Raw genomic sequence first — 18,983 nt, 5'->3', positions numbered from 1 at the left:
ACCCATAGCCAGCCACACAGCCTGGAAGGTCCTGGTTCAGAGGTGGGGAAGGCCACAGATCCACAAAGCGGGAAGCGATAAAGGGACCCAAGATGATCAGACTGGAGAACCTGAGCATGGGTTCCCCAAGAGCCCTGGGTATGCTCCTGGGCAGTCAGCCACTGCTGACACCTTCCATCAATTTTGAAACATCTGCTGTGAAAGGCAGACAGAGATGGTTCACTCTCCAAATGTCCATAGCAATTGCAGCCGGGCAAGGCCAAAGGCAGGTGTCTGAAACTCAGTCGGGGTCTCCCACAACCTGCTGCCTCTCAGGGTACATCAGCAGAGACAGCAGCTGACACTGGGAGCCAGCACCAGGCACTGTGACATGGGGTGCTGGTGTCCTAGGCCAAGTGCCCATCTCTCTCCTCCCCTTTGAGGCCCCTCACAGAGTGGCTGAGGATGGCCACATGTGTCTGCCAGTCTCCAGTCTAGACAATACACCCAGAGGACAGGGTCAGTGACACACACTGATGCTGCTAACTTACTGTCTTGGGCTTCCACAGGCAGCAGATCCTCCATGCTTAGAAGCTGACCTGCCCCTGTGCATTCAACTTGGCCTTTATCCAAGTTAAACATGAAAGAGAGGTTTTTCCTTGAGCTTAGGTAGACTGAAGATCAAGGAGAAAGGTGGCCAGGTCTTACCCAGGACCACATCCCCCTGGTGGTGGGGCCAGAGCCAGGCTGGCACAGCTAACAGCTGCTGTACCTCGGGCGCCCCTCCTGCTGGGAGCTGCGGGTCTTAGGGGTGCAGCCAACACTCTGAAGCTTCACTGTGGCACTCAACGGCTGAGTGACTTTGGACAAAAGCGCCTTAGCCTCTCTGAGCTGTAACAGGAGATGGTGACAATGGTCAGCCCTGCGTACCTCCAGCACTCGGTATAGGCATAGTATAAGTCAGCATGCCTGAAACTCTTGGTCAAGTGCCAACTACACAAACAGCTGTGGCTTCAGGCTGCAGTGGAAAGACCTTGGCAGTGCCTGCAGAGACACGGTCTGATCTATGCCCAAGGCCAGAGTTGTCTTTGGAGGGTTGGAGAAAGTAGGCCTGGAGAACTCAGAGGATAGAGGATTTGGGCGAAGGCTGGACTATAGTTGGGGTCAAAGCAACAGTAGTGCCTGTGGGGTCTGATCCCCAGTCCCATGCTCCGAAAGCAGGCCCAGCACCTGAAGCCTCCGAGCTGGGGCTGGGGGAGTTCTTACCTGTCAGGGTCATCACTGAAGAAGTAGTTGACTTCCCCAAAGGTGCCCACATCATTGTCTGTGGCCTGCAACAGTGAGAACGGTAAGCCATTATGGCCAGGCCCCACGGAAGCTCCCCAGGCCTTCAGCAGAGGGCCCCAGGGACATCCATACTCTCCCCCAACCCTGTCAGTTCCTCCAGCCCAGGATGGATTTTCTACAGCCATGCTGCCCAGCGGACCTGGGTGGCCCCAGGTGGGCTGTGCCCAGTGAGGGAGGCCCCAGTAAGGGATTCTAGGTCTTTCCTTCAATTTTATTTTTCATGCTTTAAGAGGCAGAGAGAGAAAGAGAGGATGCTTCCATCTCTTCATTCATTCCCTAAAAGCCTCTAACAGCCAGGACTGGGCCAAGCTGAAGCCGGGAGTCACACACTCCATCCAAGTCTCCCATGTGGATGACTAGCACTGAAGGACTTGGGCGATCCCTGCTGTCTCCAGGGTGTGCATCAGCTGGCAGCTGGCATCAGGAGCTGAAGCTGGGAGCAAACCCAGGTCTTCAGGTGCAGGACACAGATTTCAACTGCGACCCAAACATCCACCCCAATTCTCTGGCTGGAGAACCAGCCCTCTGCAGGCATGGGGCTGACAGACCCTACAGGGGCAGCCTCTTCTAGATTCAGGCTGCTGCTGTCTCCTCCTGTCTTCCTTACTCCTCTCCCTGCAGAAACAGGTAGCAGGAGTGGGAGCTGCCTGCCCTGACGCTGGCCACCTACAGTGCCTGGGGTAAGAGATTTCTTCTCAGAGTACAGCTGGGACACTGTGGGCAAGGGCAGAGCTATCAGGCCCTGGTGGTTTCAGGTTGTGACTCTGACTTCCCTGCCTGCCCCTGCCTGCTCGTGACACAGTATGATGGTGACCACTGATGGCCCACATGGCTGTCACATCCTTGACATCACAGGACATACATGTTTACTGCAACTTCATTTTATCCACATTGCCATCTAGGTGATGGGAAGAGACACTTCTACCCATCTCACAGATTACAAAACTGAGGCACAGAACTCAGCAAAGAATGGGGTAGCCCTGTTGCCACTCCAGGGCTCAAACGCAGAGTGGGGTCCTATTGACCTCCCTGCCCCCTGCCCAGTGTGCTCTTTGCTTTAGGCCACGCCAGGATAGCCCCTCTGCACTCCCACCCCTGCCTTCCCCAAGGCAAAGAGGTTATCACAGGGGTTGGCTTCCGTAACACGCCTGTCACTCATTCAGTGTCAAGCACAGCTTTGTGGATGCTGTCCCCGACAGAATCTGTCCTGATTCCTGTACCCTACCTAGGTCACTGTCCTGGGGTGGGGCAAACTGCCACCCACCTGTGCCAGGAGGGGGGGACCTCAGGCTGGCTTTGGGGCTACTTCTTTTTTTTTTAATGATTTTATTTATTTTATTGCAAGACCACCTCTGTGCCACTGGCTAGCTGGTGCCTCCACTACTGACACCACTGGGATAGTGTGCCTGCCTCTGGCTGGTGCTTAAGGGAACGTGTGTGAACAGGTGCAAAGCACAGTACTGAGTGACATGACCTGCCTTCTGAGTGGGCACTGACTGCCCATTCCCTGCCCTAAGCCTCCATTTTACCTAGCTCCTTGTACGCATCAGCCTCTCACCTCCCTCACAAGCAGCCCTGTGCCGTAGGTACCATTATTAGTGCCACGTCTACTTTACAGCTGGGGAAACCAAGGCCAAGGAGGAACTACAGTGTGCTAATGTGTCACAGCTAGAAATAGGACAGTGCTGCAGCCCAGAGGCCCAGGCATCACCTCCTAAAGGCATCTTGCCTACACTCAGGCACCAGCAGGGATTGCCTTGAATCAAGGGGGCACTCGTTCTCAGGGACAGGGGAGCCTGCTTACCCAAGAGGAGAGGGGAGAGACTCAAGCTCTGCCTAACAGTTGCTCCCACAGACCCAGAACCATGATGCGTTCAGTCCTCCAAGTGATACTAGGTACCATGCTTGCGTTAGCTGTCAGCTAACCGGGATTCAGGGAGGTGGGCAAGGATCTGTAATGCCAGCCAGCCCCTTGGCAAGGGGCTGGTGTGGCCTGGAGACCCCAGTTCCAGGACAATACCAACAGCCAAGGCCACTGCGTGATTCAACAATGCCTCTGGGGTCTGAGGCAGGCACAGGGCAGGACCGGCACCAGCTGGGTTCAGTGTTTGGCACAGACAGGGGCTAACACAAACAAGATGCTTCTCAGTGTTTGGAAATGGACAGCCAACTCCAGGGAGGAGGACAGGGGAGGGGAGGAGGAAGAGGGGGCAGATAGAGGAGAGGACTGGAGAGGAAGGGTACGAGTCCTTCAGAGCTGTGAGTCCTACAGTATGCCCTTGGGCCGTTGGTGAGGGACCTCCTCCCAAGTCTTGGCGGTCAGTCCCCTTGACCTTGAGGGCAGGGCCATCATCTTGGTAGAATCAACTCCACTCACCGTCCCCAAGCTGAGCTGGGCATGGTCACAGCTCCTAGTTCCCCAGCACCTCTCTTGGCCTGCCTGGTTCACCCCTGCTGACCAAGGATGATTCCAGAGTCCTTTGGTGCAGCTGCCATACAATGAAATATGCATGCTCTCCTGGGAGGGGAGGGGGGGTTTAGTTCTTCAAATGCATGAGGTAGAGTAGGACAAAAAGCTGAGCCTGGACCCTGGCCAGGGGTGGGGCAACCTGGCTCAAGGACAGGGCAGCAAGACTGGCCACAGGGAAAGCCCCCCTCTTCTACATATGTATCCAGCCTCACCTCTGACCCTGACTGACACACGTGCAGTTCCTGACACCTGGCTCTGCCTGAAGGGTGGCCCTCCCCTTATCCCCACAACTCCAGGGGCACTCACTCAGATTCTCAACTTGACAATACAGGGGTGCAGGAGCTGGGGCCTGTATATGTCTCAAACATGGGTGGTGGGGCCCAGACATGCCCGGAGAGCCAGACACAGGGCCAGGACATAGCGGCCACTCAGGGAAGGCACTTACTTCTCCACCATGTGTCACCTCCTCTGCGCCTCCACATGTGTGTGACACACATTGTGGGTAAATGCATTCACCTTCCATGTGAGTCCTGGTACATGCGCCCCCTCACCTCTTACAAACTAGAAAACTGGTCACGATGATGCTCAGTACCTGGCCAAGGCCTCACAGCTGCCCTCGGGTGCCCGTGGTAAAGGCCATCCAGTTCCCATGGGACACGCAGTCCCTGGGAGTCTGCCACCTGTGCTCTTGAATTCTTCCTCAATGCACTCCAAAGCATTCTGGCATTGCTGATTCCATTACTGCTTTCACCCATCATTGTTGTCCCAATTCTGATCCACCCAAAGGCCCATCCCAAATGCCCCCTCCTCTAGAGAGTGCCCTGTCCACTCATGGGTTCTGATTCCAGCCTCCACCCCCATCAATACATGCCTAGGCATACACAGCAGGGCCCGTGGCCACTGAGAACTGCGAGCCCATTTTCCTCCCTATATATCCTATGTTGTGCCCTGCACAGGGGCTCAACATCTTTGCCAAATGAAGCGAAATCTGTGATCTCTATTCCCAGTGTGACCTTCCCCTGCAGCCATCAAAGTGGGCAGTGGGCCGCTCAGACACCGAGGTTTCCAGAGTATTCCCAAAGCTCTGTTCTCCTGCTGGAGCAGAAGGCATGGGAAACTCACAGGTGGCCAAGCAGCAACAACTGGGAAGGACCAGCTGGGAAATGCCTGGCAGCTTCCAGGAGACATGGCTGGATACTCACTCAGTCCCCCCAGGTAGTTCCACGGCTTTGAGCTCTTGTCAATTGCTATGACAGGCACCAAAGTCACAGCCAGAAGCATGACAAGGCCCTCACTGGAATGTGACTTAGGCTCGGAACAGTAAGATGCCCAAACAGCCCAAGTGCAGACAGGGATAAGAACTCGAAGAGCGGGGAATCTTAAATACATTCAGAAGGTTGTGGATGGTAGGGGACAGTTCCTAAGGTTAAGACAAATTGAGTGGGGTGATGGTCACATCCCCAGATTGGCCACATTTTGTCCTGGCTGCAGTGTGGGGAGGGGGAGAGGGGTTGACTCTGCCCCTTTGTTATGGGCATTAACCTGTGGCCATGGCATTTGTCAAGTGTTTCCTGCTCTTAACTCCTTCTTCCCAGTACTAGCACCTGCACCACCCGCATGTCACATAGAGAGGAAACTAAGGCTCACAGAGGTCAACCAGCTCGCCCAAGGTCCATCCACTGCTGTGCTAGACTAGGAGGGCATGCAGCCTCTCCCCTGCTCCTCTCCTTGTCAGAAGTAGCTCCACCCATTGCCTTGATGCAGCTACAGCCACAGCCCTTAACAAAGTGGCTGAATCTCTGCCTCCCCAGCATTCAACCGCTCCCTTCTTCAGTTGAGACACTCACCTGCCCAAGAATAGGCCTCCCACAGACCCTTAACTAAGGCCTTTTGCCCTGCCCTCTGGGCTTGGCCTCAGTCTGCACTCAGTCAAGCAAGCTGCAGGTGCAAGCTGGTGTCACCTGCTGAAGGGAAGAGCAGCCCAAGAGGCTAAAGGTGTTTTCCTGCCCCAGGCCCCCAGACTCTTCCCCCGGCATCCTTGTGGGGAGGGTTCTCCCAGGCTGCCATCCCTGTCCTCTGATGCCCTCTCCCAGGGAAGCCAGGCAGTGGGCAGGTCTTCCTGTCCTCTCCAGGTCCCCTTCCTTTCCAGGAGTGGCCCTCTAACCAACCTGTCTTTGCAATGAGCAGTCACCATCTCTTGCCCTCGTCCACTCATCTGCTCAGAACAAGGGCCACCTTTGGGTACCAACACTTCCCATGCACCTGCTGTGGCCCCTCCCCGTGACTCTGCAGATTTTCATCTGGAGATGCCAGGCCTGCCCCCCAACCCCTGTATGTCACATCTGCTCCTCTGGGCCTCACGCCCTCCATCCTTCTCCTGGGTCTCCTCCTGACTGTAGCCCTGTTGCTGCCCAGCAGTGACACTAAAACGATGAGGAACATTCTGAGGGTGTGGGAAAAGCTGGAACCACAACCAGACCCTTTCTTTACTGCCAAAAGTGGCTGCGTTAAATCCTTATCTCCCTTACTCCTGTCCTCATTGGTCTAAGCTTTCCTCCCCGCTTCTCCAGCCCTCTTTCCGCCACCCTTCTTCCCATATTTCTTCCCGTACTTTCTGCTGCATTTCTCCGTTCTTGTCCCTGTCTCTCCGTACTGCTTTTACTGCTTTTGTCTGTATCCCTCTTTTACAGCTCCCTCTCCGCCACCCTTCTTCCCTCGTCCCATCTTTCTCCGTCTATCCATCCGTCTGTCATCGTTCTCCTCCATCTGTCCGTCGTTCCCGCCTAGCTTTTTCCGGCTACTTTTATATATCGTTCTCCACCAATCACTTCTCCCCGTGGGTCCACATGGCGCTACGTGATAGGCCAGTAATCACAGCGAGAGCATTAGCCTATCCCTGTGACTTCCTGTTTACCTGCTGGCGAGACCAACTCCGCCTCCTGGCCCTGGGCCAGCCGCCATCTTGTAACGGCCCCTCCCAATCCCAGGAGCGGCTTTAGCCCCCGGCTCCCCACACAGCCCCTCCTTCAGCTGTGGCTGAACGCTGAGGTCATGCATGTGGGATAGCATGAACACCTTCTTATCTCTCAGCACAAACTCCCCACCCGTTCCTAGGGCATGGGTGTTCTCTGTGCGTCCTGTGTCTTCTCTCTCCTGTGCTTTCACACTTCTCTCACATGCACACACCCTCAATCTCTGTGGTCCCCTCCTCCCTCTCCCCAGCCACCTGTGTATCTCCCCATAGGCAAGGCCAGCTGGCAGGCACCCACTCAATCACTCCCTGCCAGCCCCACACTGCCGTCACGCTCGCGTGATCGGGTGCCCCGCACGGGGCTTCTGCTCTGAAGCAAGGCGGACCCAGCTGCCACCCAGCAGCCCTGGGTACCAGCCATGGCGGCAGGCGGCTATGCTGGCGTGCAGTTCTGCTCCCGTGCACAGATCTGCAGAGAAGGGCACGCGGTACAATTTGTTCAGGAAACAATGGCGATGTTTGACATGTCATCGGGATTGATGGAGCAGAAATTTACATGGGAGAATGCATTTTTAAACAGCTCCGCAAGCCCCAGTGCTGCGCTGGGCATGCCTTTCCCATTCATCATGCGCCGAGCCCCCTGGATAACTCTCTGAGAAACGGCAGATTAACTGCACTCCTGCAAGCTCTGGGCACTGGAGTAGCTACAGAGCAGGAGATGGTGGGACTCAGCTGTGGGCACCTGCCTATCCAGAACCCTGGTAACCTCCACATGGCCCCCTGTGCTAGACACCAGGATTACAGCCTTGCTCTGGAAGGCCAGGAAATAGCAACCAGTCTGCCCTGTCCCCCTAGTTGTATTGATTCCCGCCTCTCAACTCAGAAGGGAGCCAGGACTGGCAGATGATGGTCTAGCAGGTAGGCACTGGGGACAAGGGACAAGTTTGGCTGCTGCTTTGAGCACCACCATTAGCCTTCATGGGAGTGGCCACACTCCAAAGGAGAGGAGGACATTATGGGACTCCAGGGAAAATGTCTCTTGTTGGGCTTTGTGTAGGAGATAAGGTGAAAGTTGTGGGTGAGCAACAAGTGAAGGGAAGGTGATGGGGGAGGGGTGCTGTGGATCATGGAAACCTGATATATTTAGGAAAGTACTTGGCGTCTGCTCTGAGCCTCCTAAGCTTGTGAGAGGCCTTAGAACAAGAGATGCCCATGAGAAAGCTGAGCCTGCACACTCAGAATGTGCGGTAGAGTGGGAAGGGGGAGGGACCTGGAATGGGTGAGAGCTGCAGAGAAAAGGAAAAGGAGCCACTGTGAATCACTCTACCTGCTACCTGTGCCCAAGGCAGACATTACGAGTTGATCCTGGCACCAACACAGAGAAGGCATCCAGATTGCTCTGGTTTTCCTGAGAGCAGCTAACAGCCAGGGTGCTTTCCTAAGCAGGAGGGGAGGGGGACATCGCAAGGAGACACACAGCAGCCTCAACAGAATCAGGGAACATGTATTTGGTGCTGTGGCTTGAGCCTGGCTTGAGTCCGGCTCGAGTCCTGCCTTGTCTTTGAGTCCAGATTTCTGCTAATGTGCATCCCAGAAGGCAGGGGTGATGGCCCAAACACTTGAGCACCTCCTACCTACATGGGTGACCTGGATGGAGCTCCTAGCTCCTGGCTTCAGCTTGGCCCAGCCCTGGCTGTTGCGGACATCTGGACAGTGACCCAGTGGATGGAGCATCTCTGTCTCCTTCTGCCTGTCCATCTCTCTTTCAAAAAACATTTTTTTAATGCAGAGTCATGAACTTCTGCCCTAAGTCCAAGTGAGACACAGGGCAGGGGGGTGCGCTGCTCACCTCCTAAGCAGTGTGCCCACCCCCATCAGCCTTGCCCTGCAGTCCTCCCCCTGCCAACCTCTGCTCCTAGGTCTTCCTCACTCTTCCATGCTCCTTCCCAAGCCTGTGCTCAGTAGGCACCACCTGTGTCATGTGTAGAGCCACCTGCATTTGCAAATGCTACTCTGCTGCTGGGACAGAGCCCTGGGTGGCAGCAGAAAGACACTCATAGAGGAGGCACAAAGGCAGGTGCACAGACACCGGGGGAGGTAGGAAGGCATGGACCAGGTAGCCGGGGTACACCAGGGTGGTTTTAGAATCTGGGGCTGATGTGTCTTACTGGACAGATAAGGGGGAGGAAGTCAGGCTTATGGCAGGCAAATGCGGGCTGGCCTTCTCCCCCACCAGAACAGAAGCTCTGAGAGGGTGGGATCCAAATCTGCCTCAGTCCCCAGGGTTCCTCAGTTTCCATCCAAGGCCTGGGAGTCAGAAGGCATCCAACAAACACTAGCCGAATTAGCAGAGAAGGAATGGGATTGCTCTTAAACGATTCAGCTGAGAAAGGTCTGAGGTAGACAAGCTCCCTAGGGAGGGGAGAGAACCTGATAGTACAGGGGAAGAGGGAGAAAGAGACTAACAGAGGTTAAGAAGGGGTAAGCAGCAGAGCTCAGAGGGAAAGGAGGTCCATGGTAAGTCACTTGAGCTTCAACTTGCTCACCTGTAAAATGAAGCTAAAACAGTAGCTGCTTTGTGGGACAGCTGCAAGGATGAAAGGGAGGACATGCACGAGGGGCCTCAGCTCTGTGCCTGGAGAACAGGGGCACTTCCACCTGCGACGACTTTTGTCACTCCCATCCCCCTAATTCTAAGTGTTCTTCCTCTAGCCCCAGGTTTCCTGCTGTAGCTCCACTCGCTCAGGACTCCCTCTGTCAGCCAGCAGGAGGCGCTGTGAGCCCTGTGGGAGGGCTGCTCCCATGGCAGTTGACCCCCAGCGTCCACCCTGGGAGGAGAGCTGGCAGGGTTTCTCTGACTGTGTTACCATCACAGGTGTCGTGCTCTCCTGAGCTCCTCTGCCCCCTTCTTTATTTTGTTTTAAAACCTGGAAATAAAAAATGATGGGGAGCAAATTGCAGGGGCCAGCAGCTTGTGCCTGAAGGAGTCATCAAGGGAAAAATTATGGCACGTTCAATATGGGCACGACAGCCAGCAGCTCCTACACCAAACGCCTGGCCTGTTTGGCAGTCCCCAGGTCTCCTGCTTAGAGATGCCAGAGGAGGGGTTTGGAAGCCCCCAGGGACAGGGATATACTCAAGATTGCACCCTTACTGAGCACTGGCTGTGGCCTGGCATTGTGCGGGCCATCTGACACACTGGCCCTTAATCCTGAAAATACTCAGGAAGGTGGGGTCACTGTGCGTTTGACAGGTAAAGAGCCTAACTGGGTACAGCTACAGAACAGTAACTGTGGGGGAAGGTGCTGGCATCTCACATGGACGCCAGTTCTAGTCCCAGCTGTTTCACTCGGGATCTAGCTCCATGCTTATGACCTGTGAAAGCAACAGAGGATGGCTCAAGTCTTTGGGCCCCTGCACCAAACTTCAGACTGGCCCAGCTCTGGCCATTGTGGCAGTTCGGGGGAGTGAATCAGCAGATGGCATTCTTTCTCTCTGTCTTTCCTCTCTGTACATCTGTGATTCAAATAATAAAATAAGAATAAAAATAGTAACTGCAGCTCCCTCCATCTGTCCCCACTGGGTTTTAGGAGGTCTTGCAGGGAAGATACTGTACTAATGCCTGGAGTCTGTATTCTGGACTTGTGACATGGGCAGTAGCACTATTCCTCATTTTACAGACAAGGAAAGTGAGGCTCGGAGACGGTAAGCAAGAGGCAGGAAGTCACTCAGCAGTTCTGAGTCAGACACTGAGCTCAAGTGGCAGAGGCTGGATTTGAACTTGGGTCTGACTCCAAAGCTGGGCACACAAATGGATGTCAGGAGCCCTGTTGCTGGCTGGCTGTGTGGGTTGAATTAGTCATTCCATTGCCTCGGGCCTCAGTTTCCCTGTCAGGCCTGAGGTTCTGCTTCTGCTGGACTGGGCAAGCCAGCCCCACCCTCAGGTTCTCTGTGACTCGGCCTGGTCATTCACAGGCTAGGTCACCCCAGTATTCCTTGAACACTAACCCCACCCTCGACTAAGGGAGCCCTCTGCCCCACTGGGGAGACAGGACAGGGCCAGAGGTTAAGAACCAGAGGATGGTAAAGATAGTAAGTGGTGAGGGAGCCAAGAACCAGAAGAAGGTTGGGGAGCAGGAATCAGAAAGGGCTTCCTGGAGGAGGAGAAGTGGATGCCACAGGCAGGGCGAGGGTGGGAGATGGGGAGGGGTACGGGGAAAGAGAAGAAAGCAGGCCAGAAAGCCGGAAGCCCCACAGCACAGGGGGTGGGCCCACAGGAAGGATAGTTGCCCTGCAGGTACTTGCTTTCTGGACCCCTGATCTCAGGTACATTAAGAGAATCCTTTTTGTTGCTTAAGTCACCACCTGGTGGCTTGTGACAATGGACAGTAAGGAAGCCAACACCAGGGTGAGTGGAGGAGGAGTGCTTCTCACATCCCAAATGATGGCTGTGAAAGCCTGTGGGAGTGGCACATTCTCCTACTGGGCAGGTGAGGAAGTGAAGGCCCAGAGAGGGCCAGGCACCTGCTCAGGGCCCCACAGCAGCTGGGCAGCACAGTTGAGGGTCCAGCTGGAGCCTGTGGTTGCCAGGCCTTTCAGGAGCCTATCTTGAGTGCTTTCCTGGTTGGGCACCTCCTCAGGGGCAAGGCATGAATCCCAGCTTGGCAAAGCCGCCTCGTCCAAGGTCAGAGCCCAGACTGGAAGTTCTGGCTGTCCCAGTAAGTACCACATAAAGGGCTTCAGTGTCTCCAGACATGGAGCAGCACTCCTCCCTCACCCCTCCCAGTGGTCGTCATGCATGGTATTGTGAGCATGGCTGTGGCACGCCTTCGTCCAGGAGCCTCCTGGGTTCCCAGGACCCACAGTGTGGTTACCAGCGTGGTTACTGGGTTCATCTCCAACCTTCAGCAACTTCATTTCACAGTCCCACCCCTGCACTGACCAGGCATCTCTGGGGCCAGGAGTGATGGGGTGGGGGGGGGGACAGTATCAGAGAGATGATAGCAGGAGAGGCAGGGCTACCATACCAGGCTCATTCTTTCTCCCTTGCCCTTGTGGGATACACGGGGGACAGCAGCTCCCAGCCTTAACGGGAAGGTACAGGGAGGCACCTGGGCACAGGCTGGAGACTCCCCTTCCTACCCCACCCCCACTGCAGGGACGTGACCTCCCACCAAGGTGACTGGCCTGCTGTCGTTGGCAGGCGCTGATTGGGCTGCCACATGCCGCCCACTAATGAACCATATTGATCCCACATTCTCTTGATGTCTCCCTAAATGGCAAGCCACACATCTGATAGATTAAACACCCACATGATTTGCCCACTGACATCTCCATCACTCCGCCCGCGGGGCCCTAATGAATTTTACAGCCCCACACTGCCAGAAGAGATTAAGGTCAAAGTCTCTTGTAGGAAACCTAAATCACCCAGGATCACCCAGAGCAGCTGAGTGCCATGGCCACACTCACCTGGATATTGCAAGTCCAGGCCAGGGGCTCCAGGATGTGACACATACTGGGTCTGCATGTGTAGCAGGGCAGGAGGAGGCAGGTATGCTGGGAGCCCTCACTCCCTGGGCAGCAGCCCCCACCCGGGGCTTCCCCGCCTCACTTCTGTAACCTCCAGAGCCTCTGCTCCAAAGACATCCCCTGTACCCGGTGGCATTCTCCCCGTGTAGCACACAGGGACACTGGGGCTTACAGAGGGAAGGGTGATCCCACAGACACGCAGCAGGCCTGCATGACCTCTGTGAGTATGCAAGTGTTATCCAGTGGGGGCCTGCAGGCTCCTTTTGTCTTGCTTTTATTTCTTCTCTGAGTGGGGAGACTGGGGGACCTCCTCGGCTGTGTAGTCCAGTGTTCGAGGGACATGGCCTAGGAATGGTACACAAGAGAGCTTGAAGGAGTTGCCCAAGGCTGCTCACTGCTCTAATGCTTTTATAAAAGCAAGAAATGCATTTCAATCTTATTCAGGCAGCTGTAGGGAGCCAAGGGTTCTCTGCTGGTCACTGCCATAGACACAAGTGACCAAGTTAGTCATGTAGCTCAGAAATGGCTGAGTCATGAGAAGCCTGGGGGTCCAAGTGTGGAATTGGGGGTCTTTCCCACTCTGCCCCTTGTAGTCAGCATGTGAGAAACATGAGCTGATATCACAGTTTTTATCATCACCACCACAATCAACACTGTCATCATCATCATTGTTATCACCACCAACACCATCACTATCATCATCATCACTACCATCACCACCATTGCTACTATCTTCAGTACTATCACCATCAACACCATCATTATACCATTATCATCACCAACATCATCACCCCATTGCTGTCAGATAGTGAAATGGAGAAGGTTCCTTCTAGAGATGTTCAAACTTAGGTCACAAAATCAATCTAGTACATCGCAAACATCATTTTAGAAAGTGAAATCTAGTAGAACAAAATGGGAACCACTCGGGTGAATGATTGCATTGTTTTATTGTGGATGTGTGTGCCTGTGAGTGCTGTCCTGGGTCACACAGATAAATGAAGTTTTTACTGTGGGTCATGATTAAAATGGAAAAAAAAAAAACCCACCTTGAAAAATATCAGCAAACTCATGGGCACAGGGGACTCAGCTGTTCCAGCAATGCCCTAACAGGAACCCCAACTACATTTCCTCTTGTAAACATCGTGCAGAAAAACAAAGCCACCCACAGGCCCAGTTCTGCTTCTCTCTACTCCCCTGTGGACTTCCTGCCTTTCTCTAGCTGCTCCCTGGATACACTCTCAAACCAGGGCCCCAGTGGCTACTCCTTGCCCAGCCCTCCCAGCACCTGGCTCAGGCCGACTTCACACAGGTAGCACCTAAGTACTCACTCTGGTCCTGGTCAGTCACAGGGATACTATTGTTCCTTGGTCCGAGGGGTGGGGCATCGTCTTCACTTCAGCATCATCTGAGCACTCACCTGAGTGGGAGCAATCAGCAGCTAAGCTACTGCTGGGTGATCTGTGACAGGCACGAAGGCTGGGAGTCCTGGGCTCTTGGCCCAGGACGGGACTTTCTGGGGTGGGCAATCACAGGCTGTTAGCACAGAGGGGCTTGGAGGGCATTCAGCACAAGCTGTTCATTTTCCAGATGAGGATGCTGAGGCACCTGGTACCAGGCATCTGCTCAAGGTCACCCAGTGAGGGGATGGCTCCTGCCCTGCAGGTTTGCTCACCTAGGACTATGGGGAAGAGTCAAATTCCTGCTGGTGATCAGCAAATGTGAGGGGAACAGCCAGGAGCTCTGCAGCAGGTTTGCACCACCCCCTGGCTGATAGCGCTGGGGCAGGCAACTGAGCCCTCTGGGCCCAGTGTGTTACGCACAGGAGAGGAGTGACAGGTTGTGAAGTGTGTGGTGTCTCCCAACCTCTCCAGGCCCTTGACCCTGCCATGTGAGGGTGACTGGATCCTCAGGGGCAAGGGCTGGTGGCAGCAGCAGATCTCCCGGTCAAGGACAGGGTGGTTTTCAGGGCACTGGGGCAAAGGCTGCCGGGTGCTTCAAACCCCAACAGGCAACAAGGCCCCTGCCCCAGATGCCATAAGTCCATGAATCGAATGGTAGATCTGTTGAGCCTGTCAGATCTTCCCCAGGACCAGGCACCTCGGGGTTGGATGTGCAGGAAGCTTGGCTCCAGCACCCTGTCTAGCCTCTCCCAGAAGCCTAGGCTGCTGGTAGGGAGAACAGCCTCTCTTTAGCGCCTGTCCTGCCTTTCATTCCATCCTATTTCAGTTTTACGGATTGATATTTAGATTAAGAAGATCAACACAGGCTAGGAGCACTGAGGCCTGACAGAGCAACTCCCGGCTGTCAATCTTTGCCAGCTCAGCCTCCTCCCAGCCCTGGCCACACTGCACCCCAGCCCCTCAGGCTGGACAGGAAACTGAGATGGGATTAAAGGGACCCAGGATATAGACCCAGACACCCCCCAAGTCAGGGAAGGCATGCAGGGCAGTTTGGGAGCAGGACAGGGGTGACCCATGGTTTTGATTCTCTCTCTTTTTCTCTCTGGCCTCCTCTTCCCCTCCCCAGACTGCAGATAAAGAATTCAATTTTCTTTTAAACGGTGGGGAAATTGGAAGAGATTTTGTTCTGTTTAAGCACAGCTGGAGTCTCAGGTCTCAAGGGGCTTGAGAACAATGAGATCAATTAAGATGCCAATGGTGAGGGGTGTCAGGAGGAAGGGCCTGGAGAGCTCACCAGGTGGGGGGCTAGGAAGGCAGCTGAGGGAGGATCGGACCTATGGGGAGGTCTTACTTCCCATGTACAGGGGCTGTCTTCCCCAAGCACAGTCTGCCTCTCCTCTCTGGGTTTTGCTGGGGTATCCAGATGGGGCCTACTCGTCAGGCCATGTTCTCATCTCTCAGACTCACTAATAATTCATGGTGGCAATTGCTGTCAGAAGTTTTATGCAATGGTAGAGACAAGTGGAGCCAATGCTGACAGCAGCAGGGAGAGTTCGTTCCAGGAACAACACGGCTCCCATCAATGCCTAGGCAAACGGCAAGTTGCGACCCCACTGTGCACACGCCTGCTATCTGACTTTGACTCAATACTGCTGAAACTCTTCTTTGTGTGGCCAAGGGAGTGGAGAGCTTTCTTGGCCAGGGATCAGCAATGACCAGCCCAAGTCCATCTGCTGGGGAGAAGCTGGGCAGGCCTACAGAGGCCAGGGGTCCACCTGGCCAGTCAGTGGAGCTGCAGGGCACCTCACTGGCCTCAGTGGCTTGAGCGTGAGCTGGGAGGAGTCACTCCTCACCTCTCCCCACCTGTGGGGCTTGAGCCATTGTCTCTCAGCCAGCTTCTGGACATAGCCTCAGCGCTGAACCCGCCCCCCACTTCTCCTCTGGAGTCTTTCTGTCCCCTGCCCTCCTCTTACACTATCCATCAGCACACTGTTATCTGGTTCCCGGCTCCCTCTGCTGGACTTCATCCACTCCTGACCTCGTGTCCCACCTGCTCGCTGTGTGCCTGCCTCCTGCTATGCTCTGGTCTTACAACCTTTCATCTGTGGCTCCCCGACCTGGGCAGGCACCTTCCTGGATTTTCAACACAAAATTCTCCACCTGGATCCCCTGACCACTCCAGGGAGTGTCCTCTCACTGCCCGACCTTGGCCAGCTCGTTTCTCCTTCAGGAAGCACTTCCTTGGTGAGACTCTCTGACATGTACCATCTGACTCCTGCCCCCATCACCACAGAGCCTCCAGCAGAGGGCAACAAACAGGTCCTCTGCCCCACACAGCACAGAGCTCCATACAGAGTGGGTATGGGGATGGCACAGTGTGACTGTGGGAGACACAGGGGGTAACAGAGGGCCAGCATGGCCCCAGGGCCTAGTCCACAAAACCAGGCAAGGGGCTGGGCAGCTTTCAGCCTTGACCTTGGATCCATACATCTTAATGAAGAGGACCCTCCTATCTGGTGGCTGTCATACTACCCTAGTCATGCTTTGTTTCCTGTGCTGGGGTCTGCATCCCCTGAACCTCTGACCAAGGACAGGCATTCGAAAGGCATTCAACCTGTCCTTTCCCGGGACTGAACCATAGGTTGAGGCCTGCAGAGGCGACGAGATCATTGATGGTCACGTAGCAAGCCTGTGGCCAGGAGCTCCCCCTCTATATACTCTTCCCCACAGAAGACTCAAGGGAGCCTAGCAGGGATGTGAAATGTGGGACTACAAGGCTTTGGACTTGCAGATGCATCTTTGTCATTGGGGAATCTTGGCTGTCTGATCTGCCCTCTCCATGCCTCAGTTTCCCCAGGAAGTCTCTGGCCACACCCCTTCCTCCAAGGAAGCCACCCTGAAGTCCAGACTATGAGAATCAAACCAGCTCTGGGCAGTAGGGTGGGAGCCCAGAGGCGGAGGGAGCCCGCCTGGGGAAGGATATCAGACAGACAGTGGGAGAGCAGCAGGGAGACTCCAGGCAGGGTATGCTGGGCACCGTGGAGGAGGGAGTTCTGGGACCAGGTAAGGTGCATGCGGATTCCCCAGGGGTAGCACTTTTGATGCCCCAGGCTGCTCCTGAGGCTTAGCAAGACAGTCTCCAGCAGCAGGAAGGGATAGCCAGGTGTAGGCAGGAGGAGGTGTGAGCAGAAACTCTATGGGAGGAGATGCTGAGCTGCTGAACATAAGCAGCTTCAGGGCTGGGCTGCAATGTCTTGAATGCCAGCTCAGGCTTCAGAGGGCATGAACACCACTAGCAGCTGGCTTGGGAGTGCTGGGGAGCAGCTAGACCCACGGTCTTCCTCCACCCCCAACCCTGAGCAGGACAGCTTTCCATCCACTGAGAGTCCATCCCACCCCCAGGTTGAGAGCAGCAGGGAAACCACTGTCTGCCAGATGTGAGTGCACACATAGCCTTGCTGTGATGGCATTATGCACTGGAAGGAGCGCCAAGGTGCTGAGACTTTACATCAGTCCATGTTCCACTTCCCCTTAAACCTGGTCCTGCCTTAGTGACCTATAGCTGCTAGAATTCAGCCTTAGAAATGGTGCAGGGTGATTTGAAAGCCAGGTTGGAAAAAGCAAAAAGGGGAAGTCTCTGGGGGAGTCCCACTCAGAATCCCCTGCTGAGACAGGCCCGTGAGCATGTGCTCAGGCAGTGGTCTAGCCAAGCCCAGGAGTCACATGTGGGAGGCGAGGGGCCCTGCTGACCCAGCCTCCAGCTAGCAGTCACTGGAGCTGAGGCTGAGGGAGCAGAGGTCGCCCCTGCTAGGCTCCGGCCATGGTTCTGACTCCAGTGTCACAAGAGGCAACAGCAACAGAATGAAGCATTATTAAGAGCACAGCCGGAACAAAGTAAACAGGAACCCAGAGTCTGCTGTCAGAGTGGATGGAAGCTGTCCTGACAGACCACACCCCCCTTGCTCCTTGCAGCCAGGACAAGCTGCATGCGGCAGGGCCTGGTGCAACATGCACAGGTGCAGTCCAAGTGTGGTCACCTCCAGGGCATTGGCTGCCACTGATGTTCACCCAGTACCCTACCCCAACTCCCGAGGAGCATGCCCTGAGCCGAGAGCTCCTGATCCTGGCCTGGTTTCCTGGTGGGTTGGGCATCTACTGACTTCATCGTCTACCTTCCCCTCCACTGGTGGAAACTCATTGTGCCGTGTACACAGTGTGCAGGGACCTCAAAGACTATGCTAGGGTTGTCCAAGGAGATGGGACTGAAAAGGACCAGCCCTCCACCTCCATCCCGATGCCCAGGCAGGCAGCACAGCCCCTCTTGGCCCAGAGTGCCGCCCAGGGCCAGCCTTCACCTCGGCACACACAGAAGCAGGGCCATGCTGGGAGGGGCAGGCTCCTCTCCTGCCTACGGTGCAAATTAAAACATTTTCCTTTTCCTCGTAAATTTTTCCCTGACACAGCTGCCCATGAAATGCTTTAATAACATCCAGGGAAAGGTCAGGAGGAAGGAGCTGAGTCCCAGAGCAGGCAGCTCTCCCTCTAGCTCCTCTTATGCAGAGGGAAGTGGGAAGAAGAAGCTGGCCCTGGGGTGTAAGTGGGGGAAGGTACGAGGCAGAGCAGGGAGACTAGGGCAGGGCAGCAGGTGCGTCTGTGTTGCTGGGAAACCTGCTACCTGCTGTGGACCCAACAAGCTTCATAGAGAGGCCTGGGCAAATGCAGGTTATCCAGGTATGCTTTCGTACCCTTTCCATGGCAAACGTGGGAGGTCACAGGCCCATTTTACAGGTGAGTAAATAAAAGCTCCTGAGCCACAAGCATGGGCTAGCAAGTGGCAAAGGCAAGGAGACCAGGGTCCATGTAGGCTCACTTGAAGTCATGGGCCAAACTAAGCCCAAGGTCCTGCTGCAGAGCATTCCTGTACATGACACAGCCCCTGGTTGTTTTAGCAGTCCTACAGACCCTGGGATTGCGAGCATGAGAAGGAGGTAGGCGGGGCTTGTGTGGGCCATCCCAGCAGTCACAGAGGCGGCTCAGCTCACCTGCTCTACAACTGGGGCCCCAGTGAGAACCAGCTCTGGGACCTGGGCTGGTAATCTGAGGGAGAATTTTGTTTCTCTCCACCAGAGCTGATAAATCAGTAAGATGAGAACCAGAGGTGCTAGTGCACCCCTCGGCTAATGGAGAAAGCAGAGCCCAGTGCTCAAAATAGACTCCTGTTCAATCGAGGGACTGGATGCAGCCATGCCTGAAATCATCTCATACTTTTGAGTTACATGAGCTGAGG

General features: G+C 55.1%; 1 protein-coding gene across 5 annotated transcripts in view; it reads right to left on the bottom strand.

Annotated features, from left to right (window-relative positions):
- The window catches only part of CDH23 (cadherin related 23), a 375,667-nt gene that overhangs the window by 115,051 nt on the left and 241,633 nt on the right, over positions 1 to 18,983 (bottom strand). For all 5 annotated transcript variants that reach the window (XM_058671237.1, XM_058671240.1, XM_058671242.1 and 2 more), the window contains one exon: positions 1,246 to 1,310. In XM_058671237.1, coding sequence (XP_058527220.1) covers positions 1,246 to 1,310 — 65 coding nt within the window. The remainder of the gene's footprint in view (positions 1 to 1,245; positions 1,311 to 18,983) is intronic.

Source organism: Ochotona princeps, chromosome 13, assembly GCF_030435755.1.
Source record: "Ochotona princeps isolate mOchPri1 chromosome 13, mOchPri1.hap1, whole genome shotgun sequence".
Lineage (NCBI taxonomy): Eukaryota > Metazoa > Chordata > Mammalia > Lagomorpha > Ochotonidae > Ochotona > Ochotona princeps.
This window is presented reverse-complemented; position numbering and strand designations above follow the sequence as displayed.